Source organism: Perognathus longimembris, chromosome 1 (assembly GCF_023159225.1).
Source record: "Perognathus longimembris pacificus isolate PPM17 chromosome 1, ASM2315922v1, whole genome shotgun sequence".
Lineage (NCBI taxonomy): Eukaryota > Metazoa > Chordata > Mammalia > Rodentia > Heteromyidae > Perognathus > Perognathus longimembris.
The window spans coordinates 161,713,226-161,739,444 of record NC_063161.1 but is presented as its reverse complement, the minus strand read 5'-3'; the positions used below and the strand labels follow the sequence as shown (position 1 = coordinate 161,739,444).

General features: G+C 53.6%; 1 protein-coding gene across 1 annotated transcript; it reads right to left on the bottom strand.

Annotated features, from left to right (window-relative positions):
• Positions 1–1,557: 1,557 nt before the first annotated feature.
• Ubac1 (UBA domain containing 1) lies at positions 1,558–25,567 on the bottom strand. Its single transcript, XM_048346067.1, has 10 exons — positions 25,375–25,567; positions 18,908–19,028; positions 16,652–16,725; positions 10,449–10,556; positions 9,161–9,263; positions 8,782–8,890; positions 8,142–8,364; positions 5,380–5,466; positions 4,664–4,802; positions 1,558–2,087 (listed from the first exon to the last, which is right to left on the bottom strand). The coding sequence occupies exons 1-10, from the start codon at positions 25,510–25,512 to the stop codon at positions 1,972–1,974; spliced, it is 1,218 nt and encodes a 405-aa protein (XP_048202024.1). The 5' UTR covers positions 25,513–25,567; the 3' UTR covers positions 1,558–1,971.
• Between the last annotated feature and the right edge of the window lie 652 nt (positions 25,568–26,219).

Here is a 26,219-nt window from a genome sequence, read left to right as displayed (position 1 = left end):
CCTTCATCCACCCAAGCAACTCTGCACCTCCCAGACCAGAGAAGCACATGTGCACAGCCAAGGAGGCAGGCCTCCCCAGACGAGCTGCAACACCAGGCCAGGCTCGGGGGAGGCCTGCAGGCAGGGGCCCAGGGCGGATGCAGTGAGGACCTAGCCATAGGTGTGCTTCTGCACATGTACATGCCTCTCCACAGGTCACGTGACAAGTGCAAGGCAAATTAACTAGCAGTATTAGTGGCCCCGGAGCACAACTCCCGACTCGAGTCCACATCCAGAACGATGAGCTGCAGAGTGAGCCGGCCATTTCATTCAACCCAAGATGCAACCTGGGTGCGAAACACCTGCCTGACAATGTGTCCACTGAGATGCTCTACACTGGCTGCGTGCCCAAGTGCCAGGCCTTGCAGCAGTGTCCCCAGTGGCCAAGTGCAAGCCCAGCACAGCTGGCACCACTGGCATAGCACCCGTGGGCAGGCAGATGCTGGCTCACCGCTGTGGCTCTTCCCAGGTTACCAGAGGTCAGCATTGGGGTGGGGCTTGGTGTCCTGCCATGTGGGGGCAGATGGGGAGAAGCCACATTTGAAGGCCCAGCCAAGGTGAGCAGGAAATCCATTCTCCCCAAGGATCCCATTTCCAAGGCCAGCTCATGCTCACTTCTCAGGGCAAGCCACCACCCAGGTGGGCACCCACTTGGCCGCTCGGATAGCTGGTGGGCACACATCAGGGAGGAAAAAGCACACACCCGTCGCACGAAGGGCATCCCTGGGCACAGGAATGGCTCCCGCTCTCTCAGAGGACTTAAGAACCCTACACTAGTGCCTCAGAGTTCCTCCTCCACAACTCTAATTCACTGGGAACACTCTCTTCCAACTGAAGTCTGCTGTCTGAGTATAGAGAACAGCCGACTCCAGACCCATGGGTAAAATGTTTATAAAATATGACTTGGCTAGAACAGGTTCCGAGATGGGCTCTAGCCTGGCACCCATTCTTGGCCATGGCTGAACTCTCAGAACTTGATACTTTAAGAAGTAGTTATGAGGGGCTGGGGATATGGCCTAGTGGCAAGAGTGCTTGCCTCGTATACATGAAGCCCTGGGTTCGATTCCCCAGCACCACATAAACAGGAAAAGCCTGAAGTGGTGCTGTGACTAAAGTGGCAGAGTGCTTAGCTTTGAGCAAAACGAAGCCAGGGACAGCATTTAGGTCCTGAGTTCAAGTCCCAAGACTGGCAAAAATTTAAAAACAAACACATAATTATGAGCAGGGTTCACAGAATGGACAACTCGTTTTATCAGGAGGTGTGGAAAAGGAGAGGCAGCCAGAGGCAGAGGATGGCCGCGGTGTCCATCCCGCTGGCTGGGACTCAGGAACGGAGATGTCGTCCCCAAGAGGTCACAGTCCCCAAAACCCATTAGGAGATCTGCCCGCAGCCGATGCGCGTAAGACGTCCATGCTGCTGAAGCGGCGACACCTGCGCCGGGCCGCCCGGGAGACCGCAAGCGTCCAGCAAGAGGCGAGGCCACCCTTGCTGGCACTCAGTCACACAAAGACAGGCAGTAGGAAAAGGGTTTATTTATTAAAGAAGTCATCTGTGAATCACTCTGGTTAAATTAGCACACTTGACATAACACTTTGGATCGGAACATGCCTTCTTTCAAATAACAGGTAGGCTCCACAAGCAAACACCTAAGGGTCAGTTCAAGTAGCATTTCAAGAGCCACTCGAGCACCGGGAGGGAGCGGCTGCCCACCCTCCCAGAGCAACAGCCACCTTCTGTAAACACGACACAAGCCAGGACGTGGCCTCACGGGCCACCAGCGCGGAAGTCGGCGAGCATGGGGCCGGGGAGGAAGCCGCGGCTCTGATCCGGGCGCAGGTGCTGAAGCGGCTGCTAGACAAGGTCCCCTCTGGCCCTCTGCCCTGCCCGGGAGGCCGCTGAGGCTGCACAGCCATGAGCCCCGGTGGGCACGCCTACGTGCGGTTTAGCGTCTGGAAGATTCTGGAGATCTGCAGCATGACCGGGCCCGTCTCTGGGTCATTCATCCACTGGGTGCTGTTAAGTGGGTTCTCCAACATGTCTTCAAATGCTGTGGGGAGACAGTGGGGCTGAGCGCCGGCACCCCGAGGCACCGGCATCACGGGTGCCCTTCCTCTGACAGGCCCCACAGTACCCGGAACCGCTGCTGAGGCCAGCTTTCAGCCCAAGCAGAGCGCCGGCTCCGCCTGGCAGGCGGTGGCCTGCCTGCGGGCTCACCAACCCTCCACTCTGCAAAGCCACATGGCAGCCAAAGCAGGACTGGAAAACCCCGCTCCACCAGGCCCCTCTGTCTCGCTCCTGCCATCCAGCAGGATTGCAGGATCCCTGCAATCACAGGGTCACAACTCAAAGCCAGCCTGGGCAGGAAAATCCTTGAGACTCTTACTGCTAACCAACCACCAAAAAGCTGAAAGGGGAGCTGTGGCTCACGTGGAAGAGCACCAGCCTAGAGCAAAAAACCAAGGACCGGCATTCAGGCCCTGAATTCAAGCCCACTACCAGCAGAAAACCAAAACTAAGTAAGCAAATAAATAACAAAGAAACAACTTTCTGAACAAAAGAGGAGCAGAAAGCCCTGCCAGCTGAAGCCCCACTCCTGAGAAGCCCTGCCGAGGGCCAGGGAACAGTGCCAGTCGTCAGAGGCATCTCTCCTGGCCTAGCCTTGGCCTGCCGCCTGCGGGAGCCCCGGCGGAGGGATGGGGTGACAAGGCTCCGAGTAGCACCGCCAGGCAGAGGGACTGAGAACCAGCCGCGGCACAGCCACTAGGCTGATGCCTTACAGCCCACCACAGAAAGTGCTGGAAATGATTCTGTGTAAGGAAGAACAAGAGACCGATTGGCGAGTGCATAATGTGGCACAACGCTATAGGGAAACAAAGGCATGACAGGCCTTCAGGAGGGTTGCCACTCTGGTACCTTGAACCTGATGGGCCAGGATATGCAGTGCAAGGGTTCTCAGAGGGACGGCAGCAGTGGCCTTCTCCGTTCACCCGTGGGCTCAACCTCCATCGATTCACACAACAGAAGACTGAGAATTCTCAGGAAAGACCAGCTGTGGCGATAAATGCCTATGCCAAGCACCCAGAGACTGAGGTACCAGGGTTTCAAGTGTGAGCCACAAGCCTTACAATCCCAGCTGCTTAGGAGGCTGGAATGTGAGGATCACAGCTTGAAGTCTGTCTGGGCAGGAGAAGTCCACAAGACTCTTTTTTATTCCTGGTTGGGGGCTAGAACTGAGGGCCTGAGTGCGATTCCTAAGCCTCTTTGTGCTCAAGGCTAGCTCTCTACCACACCGCCATTTCCAGTTTTTGAGTGGTTTATTAGAGGTAAGAGAGTCACGGGTATTTTTCTGCCTGGGCTGGCTTTGAACTATGATCCTCAGTTCTCAGCCTCCTGAGTAGCTGGAATTACAGGCGTGAGCTACTGCTGGCTTCCATGAGACTCTTATCTCCACTTAACCACTAAAAAGCTGGAAGGAGCTGTTACTCAAGTAATAGAACTGTAGCCTTGAGCAAAAAAGCTCAGGGACAGTGCCAGGCCCTGAGTTCAAGCCCCAGAACCACCAAAAAATAAGAAAACAAAACAAAAACCAGAAAAAGAAGAACATTTGAGCCAGGCTAGGCTAACATAACAAAGCCCCATCTATAAAATAGGCTTCAAGGGGGAAAAAATATCTATATATGTATATATAAATGTACAGATGCGTAACACACATGGGGGAAGCACAGAAACAGTAGGACAAAGGGTGAACTAATACAGCAGTGATACTCACTAGACACTATGCTGGAAATGAATTGTACAACTTGGGGGGGAGGGAAAAAACTGAGAGAAAATAGGGGAGGAGGGTGACATCGTTCAAAGTGAAATGCATTCATTACCTAACTTAAGTAACTGTAACCCCTCTCTCTGTACATCGCCTTTACAATAATTTTTTTAAACCATACCCTCACACACATAGATAGAATTTTTTTCTTGTCATCAGTCTCTAACTAGTTAATAACTGCTTATGTGGCATTCTGCATTATACTGGGGTCCTAAGTAGCCCAGAAATCATTGAAAGCACATGGGAGGATGTAGGTGGGCCATATGCAAATGCTAAGCTATTTGTAGAAGACACTTGAGCGCCTGGATTCTGGTACCCACAGAGAGCCCGCGACCAAACCCCATGGATACTGGGATGACTGCATCATTTTTTTTAAAGCTGAATGGTACAGGCATGGCTATCATTCTTTTAGTTATAAGTTCATTAAATATTTTTGTATATTACTATAGATTATAATGAACAATTACCAAAAAGTCCCTTACATACAATAAATGAAAGTCGAAAACACTGCCCTCTCCTCACCCTGCTAGTCCTCAGTTCCCTCGGGAGCCTATCCCACCATGGGTGGGGCCTGACTCCCAGACCCTCGGTGGTGTAAGGCAGGGGTGCCCTGGGGGAGCCCACGTGCACAGAGACAGCTCAGTGGCATCTGGGCCATGGCAGGAACCTACCGCACGGGCCCAGCCTGGGTGGCTTAGGCAGGAGTGTCCACAGGAGCCGACACCCACGGCCCGGCCCCTGGGCCTGGCTCCGAGGCCTCTATGTTGTGTCTCACCTGCATCGGCCTAGAGTAGCACACATACCCAGCAGGGTCTTAGGGTTGGTCAGTCCCAGCTGCACCACAGGGTTGTCCAGGATGGCCTGGAAAAGTGGGCTGTCGGGGTCGATGCCCTGGTCCAGCTCCTCAGGCGATGGCTTCCGGTCCCCCAGCAGCCACTCGCACTGCAAACCCAAGAACAGTAGGGTGGCTGTGAGCTCCTCTGAGACACACTGGGGCGAGGGACCTGCCCCTTCCTGAGGGCTGCTGAGCAGAAGGCCGCACCACGCGCATCAGGCCGGAAGGAAAAGAACCATCCTGGCTTTCTCGGCAGACCTAAGCTGACAAGCAGTTCACTAGTCGCTGCCCCATCCCTGGTCACAAGGCTGACAGGGTCCCAGCACCCAGATTTGTTCTGGGAATCCTTCCTGCATGAATTCCTCCACAGCCAGTGAGCCTGGAAAGCCGGGCCAGAACCGTGCTCTCTCTCAGCTGGGCGCCCCTCTCCGCAGGTGGAGGCGGCGCGGCCTTTCCTGGGCAGAGCGCCTCGCCCAGCACTCGAGACCCAGCCCGCTTAGTGAACGAACGGACCACACGCGCGTGCTCACACACAGGACCCTGGTCTGGGATGCGGAGTGTTTTCCAAGTGTGCCTCCTTTGAAGCATCTGCCACGGCTGTGCCCTTCACAAGAGCACCACGGACTGCGCGTGGGAGCCCACGCGTCCGACCCCAGGCCACGCGCGCAGACGCCCGGTACTCACAGCAGCATTCTGCTGGTTATTGTTCACTCTGAGGGCGTCCATCACCTCCTTCTCATCGAAGCCCATCTCCATCAGGGAAATGACGGCCTGGAAGGGAAGCAGACAGCCTGTTAGCGCCACAGCACGGGGCCGGCGGCCCTCAGGGAGCCACTTGAGCAGCAGCACCTTGGCGGGCGTGCGGAGGGGAGAGTGGAATTCTCTACCTCAAGGTTTTCTCGCACATCAAGCACCTTAAGCCCTCCTGGCCCAGAGCCCATCCATCAAGGAAGCCCTGTCAGATGGGCAGGAGGAGGACCCTCAAGCCACCAGGCAGCACGCTCAGTCAGGGACACACGCGGACCAGCCAGCCTCAGATGCCCCAGGTTTGTCCCCATGAGCAGCTGTGGCCCACACCATCCTCAACAGCCACACGCGAACCCGCCCCACAGCATTAAAACAAGGGCCCTATGGCACTGTCGGGAGGAATGTCAACTACGACAACTACTCTGGAAGGAGCTTTAGAGATTCCTCAAAAAACCTAACAGAACTTAATTTAACAGAACTTCCTTATGACCCAGCCATACCACTCGTAGGCATGTACCCAGAACCTCACAAGCCAGGATCCTGTAAAGACAGCTGCACATCCATGTTCATTGCTGTGCTATCCACAACAGCCAAGCCATGGGAAGAGCTCGATGCCCTTCAATAGATGGGCAATCAAATGTGGCATATGTACAACAATGGAATTTCACTAATCCACTAGAAAGAATAAGATTATATCATTTGCAGGAAAATGGATGGACATAAGGTAAGCCAAGCTCAGAGAAACAAACAGCACATTTTCCCCCACATGCCAAAGCCAGAGCTAAAATACTGCTGGACGTGACGACCTATACAGGACTCTAGGCATTCACACACACACAGTCAGCCTAGAGGAGAGCACCCTTAGAGGAGGTAGCTCCTTAGAACATTTAAAATACTGTTTATCAAAACAGATTCCAGGGGCTCGGGAAATGGCCTAGTGGTAGAGTGCTTGCCTCGTATACATGAAGCCCTGGGTTCGATTCCTCAGCACCACATATATAGAAAAGGCCAGAAATGGCGTTGTGTCTCAAGTGGTAGAGTGCTGGCCTTGAGCAAAAGGAGCCCAGAGACAGCACCTAGGCCCTGAGTTCAAGCCCAGGATAGGAAGGAAGGAGGGAGGGAGGGAGGGAGGGAAGGAAGGAGGGAGGGAGGGAGGGAAGGAGGGAGGAAGGGAGGGAGGGAGGGAGGGAGGGAGGGAGGGAGGGAGGGAGGGAGGGAGGGAAGGAAGGAAGGAAGGGAGGGAGGGAGGGAGGAAAGAAGGGAGAAAGGAAGGAAGGGAGGAAGGAAGGAAGGGAGGAAAAATTTTTTGTTGTTGTTTTTTTGGCCAGTCCTGGGGCTTGGACTCAGGGCCTGAGCACTGTCCCTGGCTTCTTTTTGCTCAAGGCTAGCACTCTACCACTTGAGCCACAGCGCCACTTCTGGCTTTTTTGTATACATATGTGGTGCTGAGGAGTCGAACCCTGGGCTTCAAGTATACGGAGGCAAGCACTCTACCACTAGGCCATATTCCTAGCCTGGAAGGGAAATTTAAACTTTTTTTTTTTTTTTTTCAGTATTGGAGCTTGGACTCAGGGCCTGGGTGCTGTCCCTGGCCCTTTCTTGCTCAAGGCTAGTGCTCTACCACTCGAGCCAAAGCTCCATTTCTATCTAGCTTTTTGATGATTAACTGGATAGAAGCAGCTCCTGGACTTTCCTGCCGGGCTGGCCTCCAACAGTAAACCTCAGATTTCAGCCTCCTAAGTAGTTAAGATTATAGGTGTGAGCCACCAGCATCTGGCCAAAAAAAACCCAAAACCTTCAACTGTATCAATGAACTCAGAAGGAAGGGGAAAATGGAGGTGACAGAAAGAAGGAACAGAAAGCTGCCTGGTGCGTATGTGGAGGAGGCAGCGGCGGCCCTGGGAAGGGAGGGTGGAAGCTAAGATCCACACAAACACAAAACGGACAGCCCTTGGCCACTCAGAGCCATGCCTGGAGCTAGGCCAAGCCTAGCAGGTGCCCTGGTCCGTGCGGCTCCTGCAGAGGCCGAGCCTCACAGCAGAGCTGATGCTGCGGGTGCTTGCGGGCTACGGCACACCGGAGCAGCCGACTGAACGCTGGCCCTGGCTGGGAGCCTCTCCCTCCAGAGGCAGGCCAGTCGCCGCACAGGGACACTGCCATCCCCACGGGACAAACAAACCCCACAGACAGCACCCTGCGCAACGGCGTCACATGCTAGGGCTGGAGAGCACGCAGAACCGGAGGGAGCCCAAAGCCAACAGAGCTTTCAACTAAAGGCAAGTGTAAGGTCCAGGAGGGTAAAACCCCAATCAACGCACAGGAGTGTGAACACAGAACAGGAAGCGGCAGAGAGGAGGGGCCACGCAGGGGCGCTGGGTGGTGGCTGGCTGGCAGAGGGCAACTGTGTCCCTAGACCACAGGTCCTTCCTTTCCCAGTGGCCAGCCCGACCCACACCCTTACTAGCCGCCACCCATGCAGGGCTCCTCCAGATGGCAGGACTCCCTACCCAGGCCCACGGGCCGCAGCCACAGATGCAGAGAGCGGGCGGACGCTGCCCACTGCCCTCTCCACTGAGCAGAAGGAGCCACGCAGACTTGAGGGGACATGAGCTCGGGAATGAAGCCTGGCCCCACTTGTCCATCAACTTCCACCCCAGCTTCCCTGCACACACAGTCCCCCGCCAGGCCCCACAACGCACCCGAGCATCGGCCCGGAATTCCCTTTTCCTGCGAATCTTCTTAAAGATTTCTGTGAGCTCATCCCGGGCCTCCTCCTCAACTGCACTCGTCCCAGTGGCAGCTTCGGGGGCAGCAGCCACAGTTCCCGCCCCGGCAGGGGAAGCCTGGCCGGGAAGCGGCGTGTCGATGCCCGGGTCTTCTGCATGTTCAATCAACCACTCCATGGCCTGAGGTACGGACATGCTGGAACAAAAATAGAAGTTCTGCCCATCCCCACAAGACTAGGCCTGGGCCGGCCCACCCGGGGACTAAGAAGAGACATTATTCAGCAGTTCATTCAGCAGTGGGTGAGCTTGGAGGTGGGAATCTCCATACAGCCCCTGCCTTTTGACCACCAAGGCCCAGGCCAAGCACAGACTAAGGCCAAGGGGTCTAGGTTTGAAGCACAAAGAACCACCCCTGTTCTCCTGCAACTTCATGTCAGATTTGATCAAGGAACTAAAACCATGATCTCTGCGCATAAAGTGCTTCTTTGGAAATACATCATATTAGAAGTGACCCAATCAAAGGGTTTGGAGGGCGAGAGGTGACCCCACAGAGTCAGTAAGAATGCCAGAAGGGGGGAAGGAAGGGAGGACAGGCAGGCGGGCCCTGACGCACTGGTTCAGCCTGAGGGCCTTTGCGGCTCTGCTCTCGGGGAAGCCCATCTCCGTGAGCTGTCGAAGGGCAGCCTCGTCCACTCGCTCCTCCTCGTCTTCATCCAACATAGCTGCAGGTCAGAGAGGAGACGGTGCATGAAGGGGCGCCCAGGTCCAATCCCCAGCCCCTGCGAGGCCAACAGCCTCCTCTGCCACACACACTGGCACATTGTTGAAAACCTCAGCAAGCCCACGCCCCAACGTCACACAGGGAGGATGGCACATCAACCGCCAGCAGAAAGGGAATCCTGTCAATCCCCCGTTTGGATGCAAGAGCGGAAGACACCCCTTGAGGCAGTGGGCAAATCAACGCATACCAGCAGTCAGGGCCTGGCTCATACCATTAGCCTTCTTAAACAATTCCACTGCGTCGGGGTTGAGTGCTAACAACTTCTGTGCCACCTCAATCAGAGACACCAAGATTTTCCGGAGTTCAGTCTGGAACTGCAGTGGAACAAAGAAAGATCATTTCTCTGGCTGTCCAATGAGCCTATGGAGACCCCCCCAATGCACCCAGAGCCAGCCCTCCTAGTCTGTGAGGTGAGACACTGCGGTGTCCTTCAAGGCCAGCTGAGCAGGCTTAGGAGCTGGGGCTATGTGATTCTAAAGAGATGTAGCGATGAGAAAAGCCCCTGCTTCCCTGAACAGAGCTGGCAGCTCCATCATCTGGCCACTTGTCCACCACCTGGCAGCAATAGTGCATCACCCAAGACAGAGTGGACACTCAATCTAAGACCCTCCCCGCACTGGTTCTCCACTGTGGGGCGGTGCGGGGGCTCGAGGAGTGGCTGCCCTCACACCACAAGTCTGTGCCTTTAAGACCCCACCTCAGGCTGGAGACAGAGGCTGGGGGAAGGGACGCCCATGCCAGCTACCGCAGAAGACTTATAATTCCCGATCATCACGGAACTCTCTAGAAAAGACCTCCAAAGCTTTGTTCCTAAAATAAACCAAGGCTCATAGCAGTGCCTACATCAGTCCGGACCGCTCTCCAGTCCCCTCAGCGTCCTCATCCTCAACTGCCCATAGGAGCATGGGCACACTTCCTCCGGTCCAAAATAACTTCGACTGGAAAGCTTTGCCAAACTCAGGCCAAGCCTTCCCCTTGACCCGGCGCTGTCGGCCCCTTCAGTCTTCCTCAGGTATCTGACATGCTGAGGTTCTGGATTTGGGTTTTTGGGTGTCAATACTGGGGCTTGCATATAGGGCCTCACACTCTTGCTAAGCTCTCTTGCTTGAGCCATCCTTCTAGCCTAGCTTTTGACCGAGATGGAGTCTTGCAGATGTTTCTGCCCAGGCTAGCAATCCTCCAGGTCTCAGCCTCCTGGCAGCCGGGTAGGCTGGATCACAGCCATGAGTCACTGGCACCTGGCTTCCGGCATAGCGCTTGCTTTAAGCAATGCTAGATTTATGAAACAGTTGGAAGAGTAGTAGTAAGTTCCTGAACACCTTGCCTGGCTTTTCCACCACCTTGTTTGTTGGAGGAAGGTCTCTCTGTCCTGTCCAGGTTAGACTCAACTCCCACGATTCAAGCACTCCCCAGAGTGCTGGGACCACAGGTATGCAGCAGCCAAAGGTGCCAAGCACTTCTCAAAAGCCTGTCGCCCCAGGCGCTCAGCCAACACTCACGTCTCTCATGGTAGTCTGGACTGCAGCTCGGTCTGTGCTGCAGGCAGGCAGATTGGCTGTTGCCCGGAGAATGGCGTCTTTGTCCGGAGCCTTCTGCTCTTGTTTCTTCTGCACAGAAAGGAACACAAGAACATAAGGAACACAGCTACAAACCTGAACAAACAGGCCCACCTGGGGAGGGAGCCCATCTCCTCCCGCTCTAGAACTATAGCTAAGCCTCTAAGAGCTGGGGGCAGGCGCCAGGGTCCTGTGCACAACCTCAGCAGCCGAAGCCCAGAAAAGACGAATACCACACCAACCAGCTGCTACAAACCGTGTGGTGGTGAAGACAGAATGCAGTGCAGAACAATCCTGCAAGGCTAGGGTGGGGCTGGGCACAAGAGGCCTTGGAGGACCCACAGGGCCCTGCAGTGAAGTCTGGAGGCTGAATACACCCTTGCCTGTGCTTCTTCTGGAGCCGCCCTGATCAAGAGCAAAGGCTGAGGAAGACATATGCAGAGAAGAGAGGAAACTCCGGGAGGACGGAAGGCACACTGAGCGGTCAGAAGTGGCACAGGCTGATGCCAAGCATCTGACAGGAACAGAAACCGCTGAGAGGCCATACCAACTCCCAGAGCCAGTAAATTATTAGTGCCACCAAAGATGACTCTAGGAGCCAGGAGTGGTGTTCCTCCAGCACTGGGCATACCAATGCACGTCTGGAGACCCAGCCTCAGGGCTACTCACGTCAGCAGCCCTGCCAGGACAGACATGGCAAACACTGGGCCCCAGCCTGCAGTGTGCTCAGCACTGGGCACTGCCACCCAGGTACAAAGCACCAAGCTTCCAAGGCCACTCAATGGAGATGGACAGCCAACGTCAACGAGGGCATAAGGAAAGCTCCCAAGACGAATGGCAAAGAACAAAATAAGAACAGGAAAAAATAAAAGCACACAAAAGGAAGATCTAGTGAGGGGAGGAGTCTCAGAACCAGTAGGAACCGCACCCAGGAGTATACAGGGTCCTGAACATGAGCCAAAGCAGCCAGGTGAGAAGGCTACCGCATGGTTGGGAAGGTCAAGGAAATCTAGAAGCACCCAGCCAACCAACTAGGAAGAGCTGTAGAAGCCGGGTGCCAGTGGCTCACGCCTGTCATCCTAGCTACTCAGGAGGCTGAGACCCGAGGATCAAAGCCAGCCAGACAGCAAAGTCCATGAGACACCTATCTCCAATTAATCACCAAAAAACCACAAGTGGCGCTGTGACTCAAAGTGGTAAAGCACTAACCCAGAGTGAAAAAGCTGAGGAACAGTGCCCAGGCCCTGAGCTCAAGCCCTATAACCAATTGGGGCGGGGAGCAGCTGCAGAAAAAGAATGGAAACTATCAAAAACAAGGCAGAGCCTATCATCCTAGCTTCTTGGAATGCTCAGATCAAGAGGATCAGGGTTTGAGGTCAGCCCAGGCAGAATAGCTCCTGGAACCCCAGGAGCAGTGGTGTATGTCTATCGTCCCAAACCACTTGGGAGGCTAGGACTGGAAGGGTGGCAGTTCCAGGCCAGCCCTGGCAGAAGTCTTTGAGATTCTGCTTCCACAGAGGGAGGCTGGATGCAGTGGGGCTCGCCCATTATCCTGGCAACTACAAGAATCCTACAAGTAGGTGGATCATGACTCAAGCAGGTGCCCAGGCAGGAAGCAAGGACCTATCCTAAAAATAACCAGTGGGAACCTGAACTAGATGCATGGTTCAATGGTGGAGTATCAGCCTCGTAAGCCCTAAGTCCTGAGGTTAAACTCCAGGATTTCTAGAATTCAAACATTTGAATCTCCAGAGTCACCAGCAGACACAGCAATAGGGAAAGACCTGCACCAGGGGTACGTGCACGCATAGGTAAGGTCCACAGGAGGAAGGGAAACGGAAGAGAGGAATCTCAGAGGCACTGCCAACCAACACATGGCCAGGAAGTGGAATGGAAGGCCTAGAGCCACACCTCTCCCATACTGAAGGAAACCAGGTTCCACCAGACCGAGCGCAGGAATTAATCCTGACTGTCCACTTGACTAGTCTCAGGGGACTAGTAGAGTACTGGTGTGTCTGTGGTGGTCATGAGGACTCCACCAGACGACTAGGAGATGGTAGACTGTGGGCAGTGGGGCCTGGCTGGAGGGAGTGGGCGGCTGGGGATGCACCCCAGAAGGGTACATCTTGGTCCCAAGTCCTTCCCATTACTCCTCTTTGTTTCCTGGCTGCCATACGGTGAGGCATGGCCTCGGCCATGTCATTCTCCTATGATGTTTCTGCACCATTATTGAACCAGAAACAACAGAACCAGCGAATCAGAGACTGGTTCTTCTGAAACCATGAGACAAACCCTTTACCCTTAGAATTTCTGAGCTAGGGCTGGGGATATGGCCTAGTGGCAAGAGTGCTTGCCTTGTATACGAGGCCCTGGGTTCAATTCCTCAGCACCACATATACAGAAAACGGCCAGAAGTGGCGCTGTGGCTCAAGTGGCAGAGTGCTAGCCTTGAGCAAAAGGAAGCCAGGGACAGTGCTCAGGCCCTGAGTCCAAGGCCCAGGACTGGCCAAAAAAAAAGAATTTCTGAGCTATTTTGTCACAGTAACAAAAAATATGTCCAACACACCCAGGGAGCAAGGCGGGAAGATAGATGGGCTAAGACTGCGTGTGTCCTCATCCACCCCATCCTGGCAGTCCCCCTGCACACTGCCGGGGTGTGAACGAGAAGGTTCCACAGTGGGGTTCGGTGTTATCACACGGCACAGCTGACTGCGGCAAAGCACGCGATGTACGCCGGCCCCGATCTAATCACTCAAGTCCTCACACGTGCCGGGACGGGGCTCCCCGAGAGATTCCACGGCTGCTGTGAAGCTGGAGAAGCCGCCTCAGGGGCCTGAGGGTGCTTGGAAACGGACCCTTTCCCAGAGCCCCCGGACTGCAATCCAGGACCTCGGCCAAGACCTAGCTGATCCTGCTGACTGACCTAACGAACCGTGAGCTAAGAGAGAAGTACTTTGGTCATTTTTGTTTTATGTTGTTTTTCTTTGCTTATAGGACAGGTTCACGTTGCACACCAGTTAAGTACACCCTCAGCTCTGATGAGTGCTATTTTCAGGAGATTAAGTTTGTGGCAATCCGATAGAGGACAACAGGAAACCTACATATGCTTCTAACTCAACAGAAAGAAAGGCACGAAGACCTGACTGCAGAGGCAGGAGGCAGACAGATGCAGAGACCAAGGTGCCCGGAGGTAGGTATACCAATAAGAAAAAGCAAACGAGGGCCTGGAGGACAATGCATGCCTAGAATCCCATCTACCTGGGAGGCATGGATGGGGGAATCATAGTTCAAGGCCAATCCAGGCAAAAAGTTATTAACAAGAACCTGTCTCTACCAACAGGCCAGCAAAGTGATACACACTTATAATTCCAGCTGTGTGGGAGACAGTAAACAAAGAGGATCAAAGCAGGCCCCCAGCAAAAAGCTGGAGATGTTATAAAACAAAAAAAAATTACTAAAGCGCCAGGTGCTGGTGGCTTCTGCCTGTCATTCTAGCAACTCAGGAGGCTGAGATCTGAAGATCGCGGTTCAAAGCAGGAAAGTTTGTGAGACCCTTATCTCCAATTACACCAGCAACCAGAAGAGGTGTTGTACTAGCCCTGAGCAAAAAGAGCTCATGGACAGTGACCGGGCCCAGACTTCAAGCCATACAACTGACAGAAACAAACAAACAAATAAATAAAGCAAAAAGCACTGGAAGCACGATTCAAGTAGTAGAGCACCTACCTAGCAAAGTCAAGGCCCTAAGTTCAAACCAAGTACCACCCAAAAGAAAAAAAGGAAAGGCAACTTGCAGACAACCTAAAACACATGAGCACATTTTCAGTCTTTACCAACTCTATCAAAGATGCTGACAAAATGAGTAATAAACTCCTAAGAAAACTGAAAGGTTAACTCCAGGAACAATACAGTTGAATTAAAAGACAATCTTTTGGGTGGGTGCCTATAATCCTAGCTACTCAGGAGGCTAAGATCTGAGAATCGCAGCTCAAAGCCAACCTGAGCAGTAAAGTCCATAAGACACTTAAGGCTGGAAGTGGAGCTGTGGCTCAAGTGGTAGAACACTAGCCTCGAGCTTTTACAAAAGCAGAGGGACACAGACTATGAGTTCAAACCCAAGGACCAGCACAAAAAAGTTATAATGATCACTTTTACAAAGTATGGTGCAAGTATGATAGAAAACTACTGATTTCCATTTAAAAATCTGTAGTATTGAGCTAGAGGCCTGGCTCAAGTGGCAGAATGCCTAACAAAAAGAATTCTCTGGGGCTGGGAACATGGCCTAGTGGTAGAGTGCTTGCCTAGCATGCATGATGCCCTAGGTTCGATTCCTCAGCACCACATACACAGAAAAAGCCAGATGTGGCGCTGTGGCTCAAGTGGCAGAGTGCTATCCTTGAGCAAAAAGAAGAAAGAGACAGTGCTCAGGCCCTGAGTCCAAGCCCCAGGACTGGCAAAAAAAAAAGAATGTCCTGGTACTATAAAAAAAGAAAAGAAAAGAAACAAGAAGAAGAAAAAGCAATTTGCAGTACTATTTGAATTTTAATATTTGTTACCTTGATTTAGACAAAATGATTCATGACAGACACGGTGGCTCATGCCTGTAATCCTAGCTATTCAAGAGGCAGATCATCCAAGCCTAGACATAAAGTTCAAAAGACCCTCGCATCCGCCAAAAAAAGGCTGAGCCCAGTAGTTCCTATCTGCCATCCCAGCTCTGTGGGAAGCATGTTGAGAAGGCTTACTGTCCAGTCAAACCTGGGCCCAAATTTGAGACCCTTTTTTTGGGGGTGGGGGGGCAGTCCTGGGGCTTGGACTCTGGGCCTGAGCACTGTCCCTGGCTTTTTCTTGCTCAAGGCTAGCACTCTGCCACTTGAGCCACAGCGCCACTTCTGGCCATTTTCTGTATATGTGGTGCTGGGGAATCGAACCCAGGGCCTCGTGTATACAAGGCAAGCACTCTTGCCACTAGGCCATATCCCCAGCCCCGAGACCCTATTTTTTAAAAAAGCTAAAACAAAAAGGACTGGGTTTTTGTGGCTCATGCCTCACATGCGTACGCCTGGGTTCGCTGCCTCGTATGAAATAAAGGAGGAGAGCGGTGGCTCTGCTGCAGCCCACAGGCTACCCACCCAGGCTGCGGGGCTACGGTCAGACCCAGGCCGTTTGTGCCAGGTAAGGTACAAGACGAATACACAGGGTCAGAACTGTTACTTAAGAACCATGACCAGCCTGCAGCAATCCTCAAAAACGCCTGCCTGGACGTCACCCAGATCTGTCTGTAGGCTGCGTCCCTAATGGAGCCGGGTGTGGTGGAGATAAGGGGGCCTGACCCAGGGCACTTCTCTATCTGTGGCCCCAGACAAGACTCTGCCACACAGCCGCTCTGCGCAGGCCCAGGTGGGGGCTCCTCTGCTGGGGTGAGCACTGCCCTGGCATTTCACAGCACACGGAGGAAATAAGGAAAAAGTGTTCAACAAAGATGGCTGCCCAACCAAACAGGGCCTCGGCCTGTACTAGGGCACAGACGTAAGGCCCACCCCTCCCTGAGGACACCTGAGGGGAGCACCTGAAACAAGACTGGGGGCCAGCCACCAAAAAGCCAAGTACTCTGTCTTCCCAAGCCACCTCCTTTCTAAGGGAAGCAGATCATAAATTGGCCTCATTAATACAAACTACAGCATGTCCAATTCTGCCCTGCAAAAAACCCACTCAGGACAGGCCAACCCAGCCTGTGAGTGGTGTGAAGCTGTGGGCTGCCCTCTCTCTACGTGCCACTCCTTATTCTGAGTACAGGCTTTGGGCAACTTCCTGCATGCTTCTGTTGGGATGGATTTGGCTGGTAGAGGACAGAAAGGATGGAGAACGTATGGATAAGCTGGACAGCAGCACAGGGGTTAGGCCGTCATCCTCACCTGCGTCTGACACCACGGAGCTAGTTAGCAATCGACACTGAGCGAGGGCAGTGAAACACGGCTGGCCACGATGGAGCGCCCCTTACGGAGGGAGCACCGTTACAGCAGGGAGCGGGGGCTGGGGATTCTGCCACTCGACCGAGCCTCTAAGTCACAGAACGCCTCTGCGTAGTCTAAAGGACAGGAAACTTCTACCAAGAAACACCTCCAGTGAGAAACTTCCAAACGTACCTTTTCTTCTGCTGAGACATCAGCCATCTTAGGAAGCAGAGATGGCGCACGCCTTTTGATCAACAATAGAACATCTAGAAAAAAAATGGGATTTATGTCTATCAAGCCAGTTACCATTTTATAGCCATAAATAGCATACAGGAGCCAGGCACCAGTGGCTCACACCTGTAATCCTAGCTACTCAGGAGGCTGAGATCTGAGGACTGTGGCTGGAAGACAGCCCAGGCAAAAAAGTCTGCGAGACTCTTATCTCCAATAAACGACTCACAAAAAGCTGCAAGTGGCGCTGTGGCTCAAGTGGCAGAGCACTAGCCTTGAGCCAAAGAAGCTCAGGGACAGCGCCTAGGCCCAGAGTTTAAGTCCCAAGTCCAGCAAAAAAAAAAAAAAAAAAAAAAGAATAAAAAGGGACTGGGAATATGGCCTAGTGGCAAGAGAGCTTGCCTCATATACATGAGGCCCTGGGTTCGATTCCTCAGCACCACATATACAGAAAATGGCCAGAAGTGGCGATGTCGCTCAAGTGGCAGAGTGCTAGCCTTGAGCAAAAAGGTAGCCAGGGACAGTGCTCAGGCCCTGAGTTCACGGCCTAGGACTGGCCAAAAAAAGAATAAAAAATCATACAGGGTACTAGATACCTAAGGATACAAATGCAGGGGGTTCCCTCTGAGTCCCTCCTAAACCGAACACTCATCCTCCCTGTAGCCTCCCTGTAGCCTTGAGATGTCTATGTAACTTTGGCTGGCAACAGGCCCAGGGCTGGGGACAGCGACCCAGGAGGCAGGCCCAGCTCAGCTCTGATGATACCAAAGAACTACAGGAAATCTTGTAAAACTGTTCTCACTTCTACGGGCTCAGTCTTGAAAACCTGAGACAGGAAAGTTTGGTATTAATCCTCAAAGCTAACAGCCTGAGTGTGGTTAGTTCATAATTCACTAGCAGGTCGCCTCCTATCTAGTTTTGAGTCTGATGCCTATGAGCAATAAGTACTACCAGTGTGTTCCAGGATTCAAGTCATTACCTGATGACATACAGAAAATCCAAGTATTTGCTGTGCGCCTACACACACAGAAGTGTATGATGAAGGAGATGTTATAATAAAAAAAAAAAAAACTCTAGATGGAATACCAGTGGCTCACACATGTAATTATAGCTACTCAGAAGGCTGAGATTGTGGTTCAAAGCCAGCCAGGGCAGGAAAGTCCATGAGACTCTTATCTCCAAGTAACCACCAGAAAACTGGAAATGGTGCTGTAGCTCAAAGTGGTAGAACACTAGCCTTGAACAAAAACAGTGCCCAGGCCCTGAGTTTAAGCCCCACAACTACAGGGGAAAAAATCTCTAGCTGGGCACAGTGTTTCATGCCTATAATCCTAGCTTTTCAGAAGGCTGAGATCTGAAGATTTCAGTTCAAAGCCAGCCTAGGCAGCTGTCAGTGAGACTCTTATCTCCACTAAGTTTACCCAAACAGCCAGAAGTGGAGTTGTGACTCAAGTGGCAGAGCGCTAGCCCTGAACAAAAAGAGCTCAGAAACAGAGCCTAGGCCCTGAGTACAAGCCCAGTAGGGGGCAGGGGGAGGAGAAAGAAGGAAGAAAAGAAGATTCTAATATCTGAAATCACCACCACATCTCCAACCCAAAAATGAAGCCTGCAGATGATGTAGAAAGTGATTTTGCTTTGAAAGAGAATTAAAAATAAAGCATGTGAGGGAATGAGGGAACAGATAACATTGTACAAAAGGAAATGTACCTATTACCTAACTCATGTAAATGTAACCCCTTTGTGTATCACCTCTATAATAACAATAAAGTAAATTTTAGCAAAAAAAAAATAAACAAAGCATGTGGGCTGGGAATATGGCCTAGTGGCAAGAGTGCTTGCCTCCTATACATGAAGCCCTGGGTTCGATTCCCCAGCACCACATATACAGAAAACGGCCAGAAGTGGTGCTGTGGCTCAAGTGGCAGAGTGCTAGAGAGCAAAAAGAAGCCAGGGACAGTGCTCAGGCCCTGAGTCCAAGGCCAGGACTGGCAAGAAAGAAAGAAAAGAAAAATAAATAAAGCTTGTATTTGAACTTCTCAGATGTTTCTGCTTGTTCAATTTTGGTTCCTGCTATTTTTCACAAACATACCATAGTATGTACATTTTTTAATAAAGGAAAAACAAAACTGGAGTCAACCTGCACTTTTGTTCATATCCACCTCAGACCTAGCCCTGGGCCAGTCAGAACTCCCAGGCTGGCCCCTTAAGCCACCTTACCTTTGTCTTGCACATTTTCTTCCAGGATTGTTTTGGTGTCGTTCAGCACCCTCTCTGAAGCAGCATGTATTAATTTATGATGAGTTACACTTTTGGGGTCTTCTAAATTCCCATGAGCACACTGGGGAAAAAAATCCAAATAACACATTTCTAAATAATTAAAATAAGCCTTGAGGGACATGACTCAAGTGCGTAGCAAGCTTCATAGGTTAATCCCAGGTACCAACACAAAGGGGAAAAAACACCAGAAAATCCCTAACACGAGCAACATTAGATGACTGATTTGCCTCACTATGGAAGATGTTCAATCATAGATGGACTCAAAGGATCCATCCCCCATTGATGGCAGAGGTGAGTGAAACATAAACTCACGATTCCCCCCCATCCACCACCCCCCCCCCGCCGCCAGGCCCTCACAGTCACCACAGGCCACAGCTGACTCTGAAACAAGCAGCTCTGAGCCTGGACAACTGACCCACAGACAAAGTAATGGCAGCCCTAACCACTTCTTGAGTCTGAAAAAACTGAAAAGTGATTTTGAGATGAAAATAGGCCCATTGCTTCCTGAAAACTCAAAAATCTGTATTAAGCAATTATTCTTTCTTGCACAGACACTTTGTTGTGCTCTTGTTCATTCTTGCAGTTTGTTGTGCACTTGTTCTTTCTTATACTCAGTTGTGCTCTTCTTTCCTGCACTAACACTGTTGTGCTCTCATTCTCTCTCTCTCTCTCTCTTTCTTTGCCAGTCCTGGCGCCTGGACTCAGGGCCTGAACACTGTCCCTGGCTTCTTTTTGCTCAAGGCTAGCACTCTTCCACTTAAGCCACAGCGCCACTTCTGGCTTTTTCTGTATATGTGGTACTGAGGAGTCGAACCTAGGGCTTTTATGTATACAAGGCGAGCACTCTACCACTAGGCCACATTCCCAGCCCTTCTTGTTCTTTCTTGCAGACACTGTTGTGCACTTTTTCTTTCTTGCATATAGTTTATTGTACACTTGTTCTTTCTTGCAGACACTGTATGCTTTTGCTTTCTTGCATAAACACTTGAAAGGGAGTGAGGGACAGTAAAGCAAGAAAAGTGGTAATCATTTCAAGAGATGAGGGACCGGAACCTGCCACTGAGCCCCACCATCTGCACAAGAGCCCGTGACTGGCCTCACGCTCACTAGGTCTGTATGCTCACACTACAGACCCAAGGACACACAATTGTGTGAATCCCTAAAGCCCTGGAAAGCTATCAACAGCCCACCTGCAGCCTTGGAGAAAACGGCCACACATGCACCCCACAGCCACCCTAGACTACAGGTGACTTGAGCTGCCACCTCAATCGATACTGACTTCAAACTCAAGAGAGACCCTGGGCAGACACCTGTGAGATCCCTTCCGATCCAGGAATCAACATCAGTGATCTCAGAATAAACTGCTAGGTCCTGGCACACACTGCTCATGCTTTCAGCCAGGATCAACAAAACGATGCACCGTCACCCAGAGTCCAGATGCCTGTCTTTGGACTACAGAAGACCTGCTTGCTTTAGACGGTGCCTACCGCCTCTCTGATGACCAACTACATGAAGACCAAGCAAGACCACCATCCAACCTGTGCTGGCACCGCATGGTGAAGACGGGCACACCCCTACTCCTGTGAGATCAGGCGCAAAAACTGCTCACCTCACCTCACCACTGTCTATCAGCACCACGCAGCCCCTCACACCCTATGAACCACACATCACTCCAGACGACAGTGCTGTCCAACCAGCTGAGGCTTCTCCCCACAAGTCAGGAGCCAGGCGTGGGGATGTGTGGGGGCTCACAGATGCTTCCGTAGCCAGGGCTATTTAGATCAGAGGCACAGGCGACATCTACTCTGGGACTCCCTGGTGTAGATGGCAGAGGGTGTGAAAGGCGAAGGGAAGCCCAAGAAGCCTGGCAGATAGCTAACTGGCACTTCCACGCTGCGGTGGGGCAGGCACAGCCAGGCTGGAGGCTGGGCACCAGGCCAGAACGTACAACCCAGGACATGGGGCATGGGGCCTGAGACTGCTAGGCAGCTGTGCTGACCCCCACGAAGCTCCACTGTGGGGGCTTAACACAGCTCGGCAAGCACAAGTGCTAGCCAGGAAAAAACAAACAACTAAAGCACACACTTCCCTCTCAGCACCAGCATCTTGGAGAGTAACCAGAGTTTTCCATTCACCTCAGGAGTCAACATACAGACAAAACCAGCAAGGGGTGCACAGGGGGAATCCAGCCAACAGTTGGTTACCTTCTTCCCACTGGGACTAATTCCAGACAAACAGAATCCCACCTATGAAGCCATTTTCCAAAAACAATCCTCACCTCGGTTCCCCAAACCCTGGTTCTACACCACGCTCCATGACGTCAATTCTGCCTCTGCGGCAGGCTGAGGTGTACAGGCCAGCACTGAGGCGCGGAGTCCCGGCACCCCCCCCCCCATGTCCCCTGTCCCTCGGTGCCCCATGTCCCAGAGGAGCTGCCCGCCAGCACTGAGGCGCGGAGTTCCCAGCACCCCCCCCCATGTCCCCTGTCCCTCGGTGCCCCATGTCCCAGAGGAGCTGCCCGCCAGCACTGAGGCGCGGAGTTCCCAGCACCCCCACCTGTCCCCTGTCCCCCAGTGCCCCATGTCCCAGAGGAGCTGCCAGCCAGCACTGAGGCGCGGAGTTCCCGGCACCCCCCCCCATGTCCCCTGTCCCCCGTTGTCCCACGTCCCTGCATGTCCAGAGGAGCTGCAGGCTCTCCTCGCATCAGGTGCCGCTGTCACTTGATGACGATGGGATCTGAAGCTCCCACAGGGCCTACGAAACTTCAGCAGACATGTGTGTAGTTCTGTGCTCTGTTCTAGCACCTCCCACCCAGAGAAACTCTATCTTGCCATGCTGTAATCTCAGCACTTGGGAAGCGGGAATTGCAGGCCAGCCTGTACTACATGGTGAGGGCCCAGGCAGGCCAGCCACGGCTAGGCAGTGAAACCGTTTCAAAAAATAATAACCGCTGTGGGCTGGCGCCTCATGCCTGCAATCCTAGCGACTCAGGAGTCTGAGCTATGAGGATGGTGATTTGAAGCCAGCCCATGCAGGCAAGTCTGAGACTCTTGTCTCTAATCAACACCAGAAAAGCCAGAAGTGGAGCTGTGGCCCAAGTGGTAGTACAGTACTAGTCTTGAGCAAAAAAGCTCAGGGACAGAGCCCCAGGGCCAGAGTTCAAGCACCACGACCAAAAGAAAAAAGAAAAAAAAGGCAGGAGTGGTGGTACACACTTGTAATATCAGCTACATGAAGCACAGGTAGGAGAATCATGACCGGAGGCCAGGCATGGGAAAAAACACAAAACCCTACCTGAAAAACAACAAAAAGCAAAAAAGGCTGAAGGCCTGGTTCGGTTCATACAAGTCTAACTCAAATCCCCATTAGACACAGGCTGCTGTGCCCCTTCCCCAGTCTTGAGCAGCGGGAGCCAGGACCACTGTGTGAACCACTTTGGGGAACACATAAAACCATCAACTCATGTCCTAAGAGTTATGAGAATCTACTCCTCTTTAACACAGCTGGTATGTTCCCAGGAATGGGGGGGGGGGAGGGGAACGATCCACAGCACCCCGCCAGGGTGGAGGGGGAACAGAGGAACACCAGCACCCCGCCAGGGCAGAGGGGAGGACAGAGGAACACCAGCACCCCACCAGGGCGGAGGGGAGGACAGCACCCCGCCAGGGCGGAGGGGGGGACAGAGGAACACCAACACCCTGCCAGGGCGGGGGGTGGGGACAGAGGAACACCAGCACCCCACCAGGGCGGAGGGGAGGACAGCACCCCGCCAGGGCGGAGGGGGGGACAGAGGAACACCAGCACCCCGCCAGGGCGGAGGGGGGGACAGAGGAACACCAGCACCCCGCCAGGGCGGAGGGGGGAACAGAGGAACACCAGCACAGCATGCACAGGAGGCTGGGACAGAGGAACTCAAGCTAAGACAGGCACGAGGCCTCGCTGCCCATAGCAATGTGACACACAGGACACTGGCTTTCCAGGGAGACAGTCAAGTACACAAGCTGAAAGGACTCTTTCATTTTTCTTTTTTGTCCGTTGTGGGGCTTGTGTGTCGTCCTTGAGCTCTTTTGCTCAAGGCTAACACTCTATCTACTACTTTGAGCCAAAGAGCGGCTTCCAGTTTTCAGGTGGTTGATTGGAGGTAAGAGTCTCATAGACTTTCCTGCCTGGGCTGGCTTTGAACCACAATCTCAGATCTCAGCCTCCTGAGTAGCTAGGATGACAGGTGTGAGCCAGCGAATGCATCTGACTGCGCCTGCAGAACAAGGGATGGGACACAGAGGAGGGATAGGTTCTGATGGGTCTCCCTTTAGGCGCAATGGTGTGAAATTCCCCTATGGCTCAGATACTTCACATCTGAAAAGACTATACAGTGGGATAAAATCACAATTTAAAGGAAGACAGGACCCCCTAAAAATCCAAATAGCATTATCTATACCAACTGAAATAATAATCATGTGGTGGATAAATTGGATATTGAAATTGGCTACTTAAATAACCCCAAGAGCTCTTGAAATTATGTGTAAGCATCCGACTTGTTTCCTGTTCCGTCATAAACCACCACCATAACACTTATAGAAATCCATGCCACTACCAAGCTAAACTAAATACCACAAAAACACAGAATGTCGTCCTCTGTCACCTGGGGTTGACATAGTTTCACTTGCTTCATTAATGTTCTAGCTTGTTGGGGAGGCACTCTGAGCCTGAGGAGCCCATCCTGGGTGGAGAGATCTTTTAAATGACCATACACGAGCAAAAATGCCTGACTCTGACCAAGCTCCCATAGCACCCCCAGCCTTTTAACTTATGCTAGCAGTCCTGGATGCAAAAGAAAAACAAGCCAAGGGTCAAGATGCACCTGACAGGAGCAGAACACCAGTGGCTCACGCCTGTCATCCTGGCTACTCAGCAGGCTGAGAGAATCATGGTTCAAAGCCAGCCTGGGCAGAAAAGTCTGTGAGACTCATCTCCAATTAACCACTCAAAAAGAGGTGGTGTGGCTCAAGAGGTAGAGCACTAGATTTGAGGGAATAAAGCAAAGGGACAGTGCCTAGGCGTTGAGTTCAAGGCTCAGTAGCAGCGTGTACAAACGCGTGCGCGCGCGCGCGCGCACACACACACACACACACAAAATGCACCTCCTGCCCCTGAGCACAAGAACCTCTTTGAAGTGAACCACCAAGGCTAAGACCTAGAAATTACTCCTGCCCAGTGTGTTGCAGAAGGGGACTGGAACTGCAGTCTTGTCATGCTGTCTGCCTCTGACAGAGACTGAGTCCACAGCCTCTGCTCCAGGGGTGTGAACATGCTCTTTGAAGGTAGGGGACTCACACCAGGAATGCTAATGATGCAAGGAGCTGGCTCCTGGGGAATCGTGATTCAAAGACAACCCGAGTAGTCTGCATATTAAAGCCCTCAAGACTCCATCTCCAACTAACTGGCAAAATCCAGACTGGAGGTAGAGCTCCCACCAGGCTTCCGAGACCCGAGACCATGAGAGCTGAGCAAAAAGCTCAAGGTCTTGAAACTAAGCCCTGATGCACACACACACAGACACACACACTTTACAAGCAATCACTGGAAGTTTACCCTCAGATAACAGACACAATTTTAACACAAACTACCTAGCACACATGTGAAGATAAGACTGCATTTTGCACAAGTCCCTACTAAAAAGTGGTGACTGCCTTTATCTCAATGGGACAGTAACACTTCACCATGTCAAGCAAGTACAGTGCTTCCCTAGGCCATGAGGGCCAGAGAGGCAGGCCTGTCTCACCTAAGTGGAGTCCAAGGTAGGGAGGCTATGGCCTCAAGAACTAGTTCTAAGTGTTAGCGATCTAAGGAACACACAAGGGCGGACAGGGTGCACTTCACTTGAGCGCACTTCAAGGGTTACTCTCCGCGGACACCCCGGTCCTGGGGCTTCCCAACAAATTAGCCTTCTCCTCCCCCGACCAGAAGAGCTTGCTTGGCGCAGGTACAGCGTCACTATTTTAAGTGACTCCAGCCACAGGAGACGGGTCGGAGCAGCTGGCTGGCGGGGAGGGAAGGGGCCAGAGGCCTCCCGGTGAAGGCACCGACCTTAATCCTCGGCTTGCAACACAAAAGCCTCACCCGCCCCGACGGCAGGCGAGCACGCCGGGCGCGGCCTCTCCTTTCCCAAGGAGCAGCAGAAATGAAAAGGGAGGGCGGAGGGGGCCGCGCGGGGCTCGGTGGCCGGCGCAGGCCGACCGGCCGGGCTCAGGCGCCGGGTCCCCGAGGCGTGCGGGGGCCCGGGACCGGGCGGGCGGGCGTCCAGAGAGGGGGGCGAGGCGCCGCCCGCGCCCCGGGCGGAGGGAAGCCGCGGCGGGGCGGGACGGCGGGCCGCGGGGTGGGGCCCCGGGGTCGCCGCGGCCCCTTACGTGCTTGAGGCAGCGCTCCTTGAGCGCCTCCACCGCGGTGTCCTCGGTCGCCTCCTCCAGCCACTCGGAGCCGTCGGCCGCGCACACGCGCAGCCGCAGCACGGGGCCCGCGAAGATCTTCTCCTCCTGCACGAACATCGCGCCGCCGCCGCCGCCGCCGCCGCCGCCGGGGCCTGCGCCGGCCGCCGAGCCCGTGAAGGTCACCGGGGCGGGCGGGCGGGCGGGCGGGGCGGGGGCGGGGCCGGGCCGGCGCGCGCTCCTGGGCTGGCCGCCGCCGCCGCCGCCCCGCCCCGGCTCCCGTCGGCCCGGCCGCCCGTCACTCGCCGCGGCCTCAGCGACCGCTAGGCTGCCGCCGCCGCCGCCGCCGCCGCCGCCGCTACCGCCGCCGCCGCAGCCGGGGGCGCGCGGTCCCCGCCGCGCCGGAAGTGCGCGGGGCGCGCCGTGGCATGCCGGGAGCTGTGGTTCGCGGGCAGACCGCCGGCTCCCGTGGGACTCGCTACCTAACGCGCGCGCCTGGAGCATGCCGGGAGTTGTAGTTCTCAGGCCTCCCCCTGCTCCGGCGGCCGCTGGTCCCCGGCCCCAAATCGAGATGGACTCCCAGAGCAGCGCACACCCACCCCTAAGAGGATGGGAAACGTAGCCCGCGTGTGGCAGTAAGATTTTAGACGGATTGCGTTATGTGAAACATGCAGACGAGTTTCCCGGTTCATCTGTCCTGTTACCACCGGCTGCTCGGAAACCTCCAGGGGTGTGTGTGTGTGTGTGTGTGTGTGTGTGTGTGTGTGTGTGTGTGTGAAACCTCCAGGGGTGTGTGTGGGGGGGGTGTGGGTGTGTGTGGCTGCTAT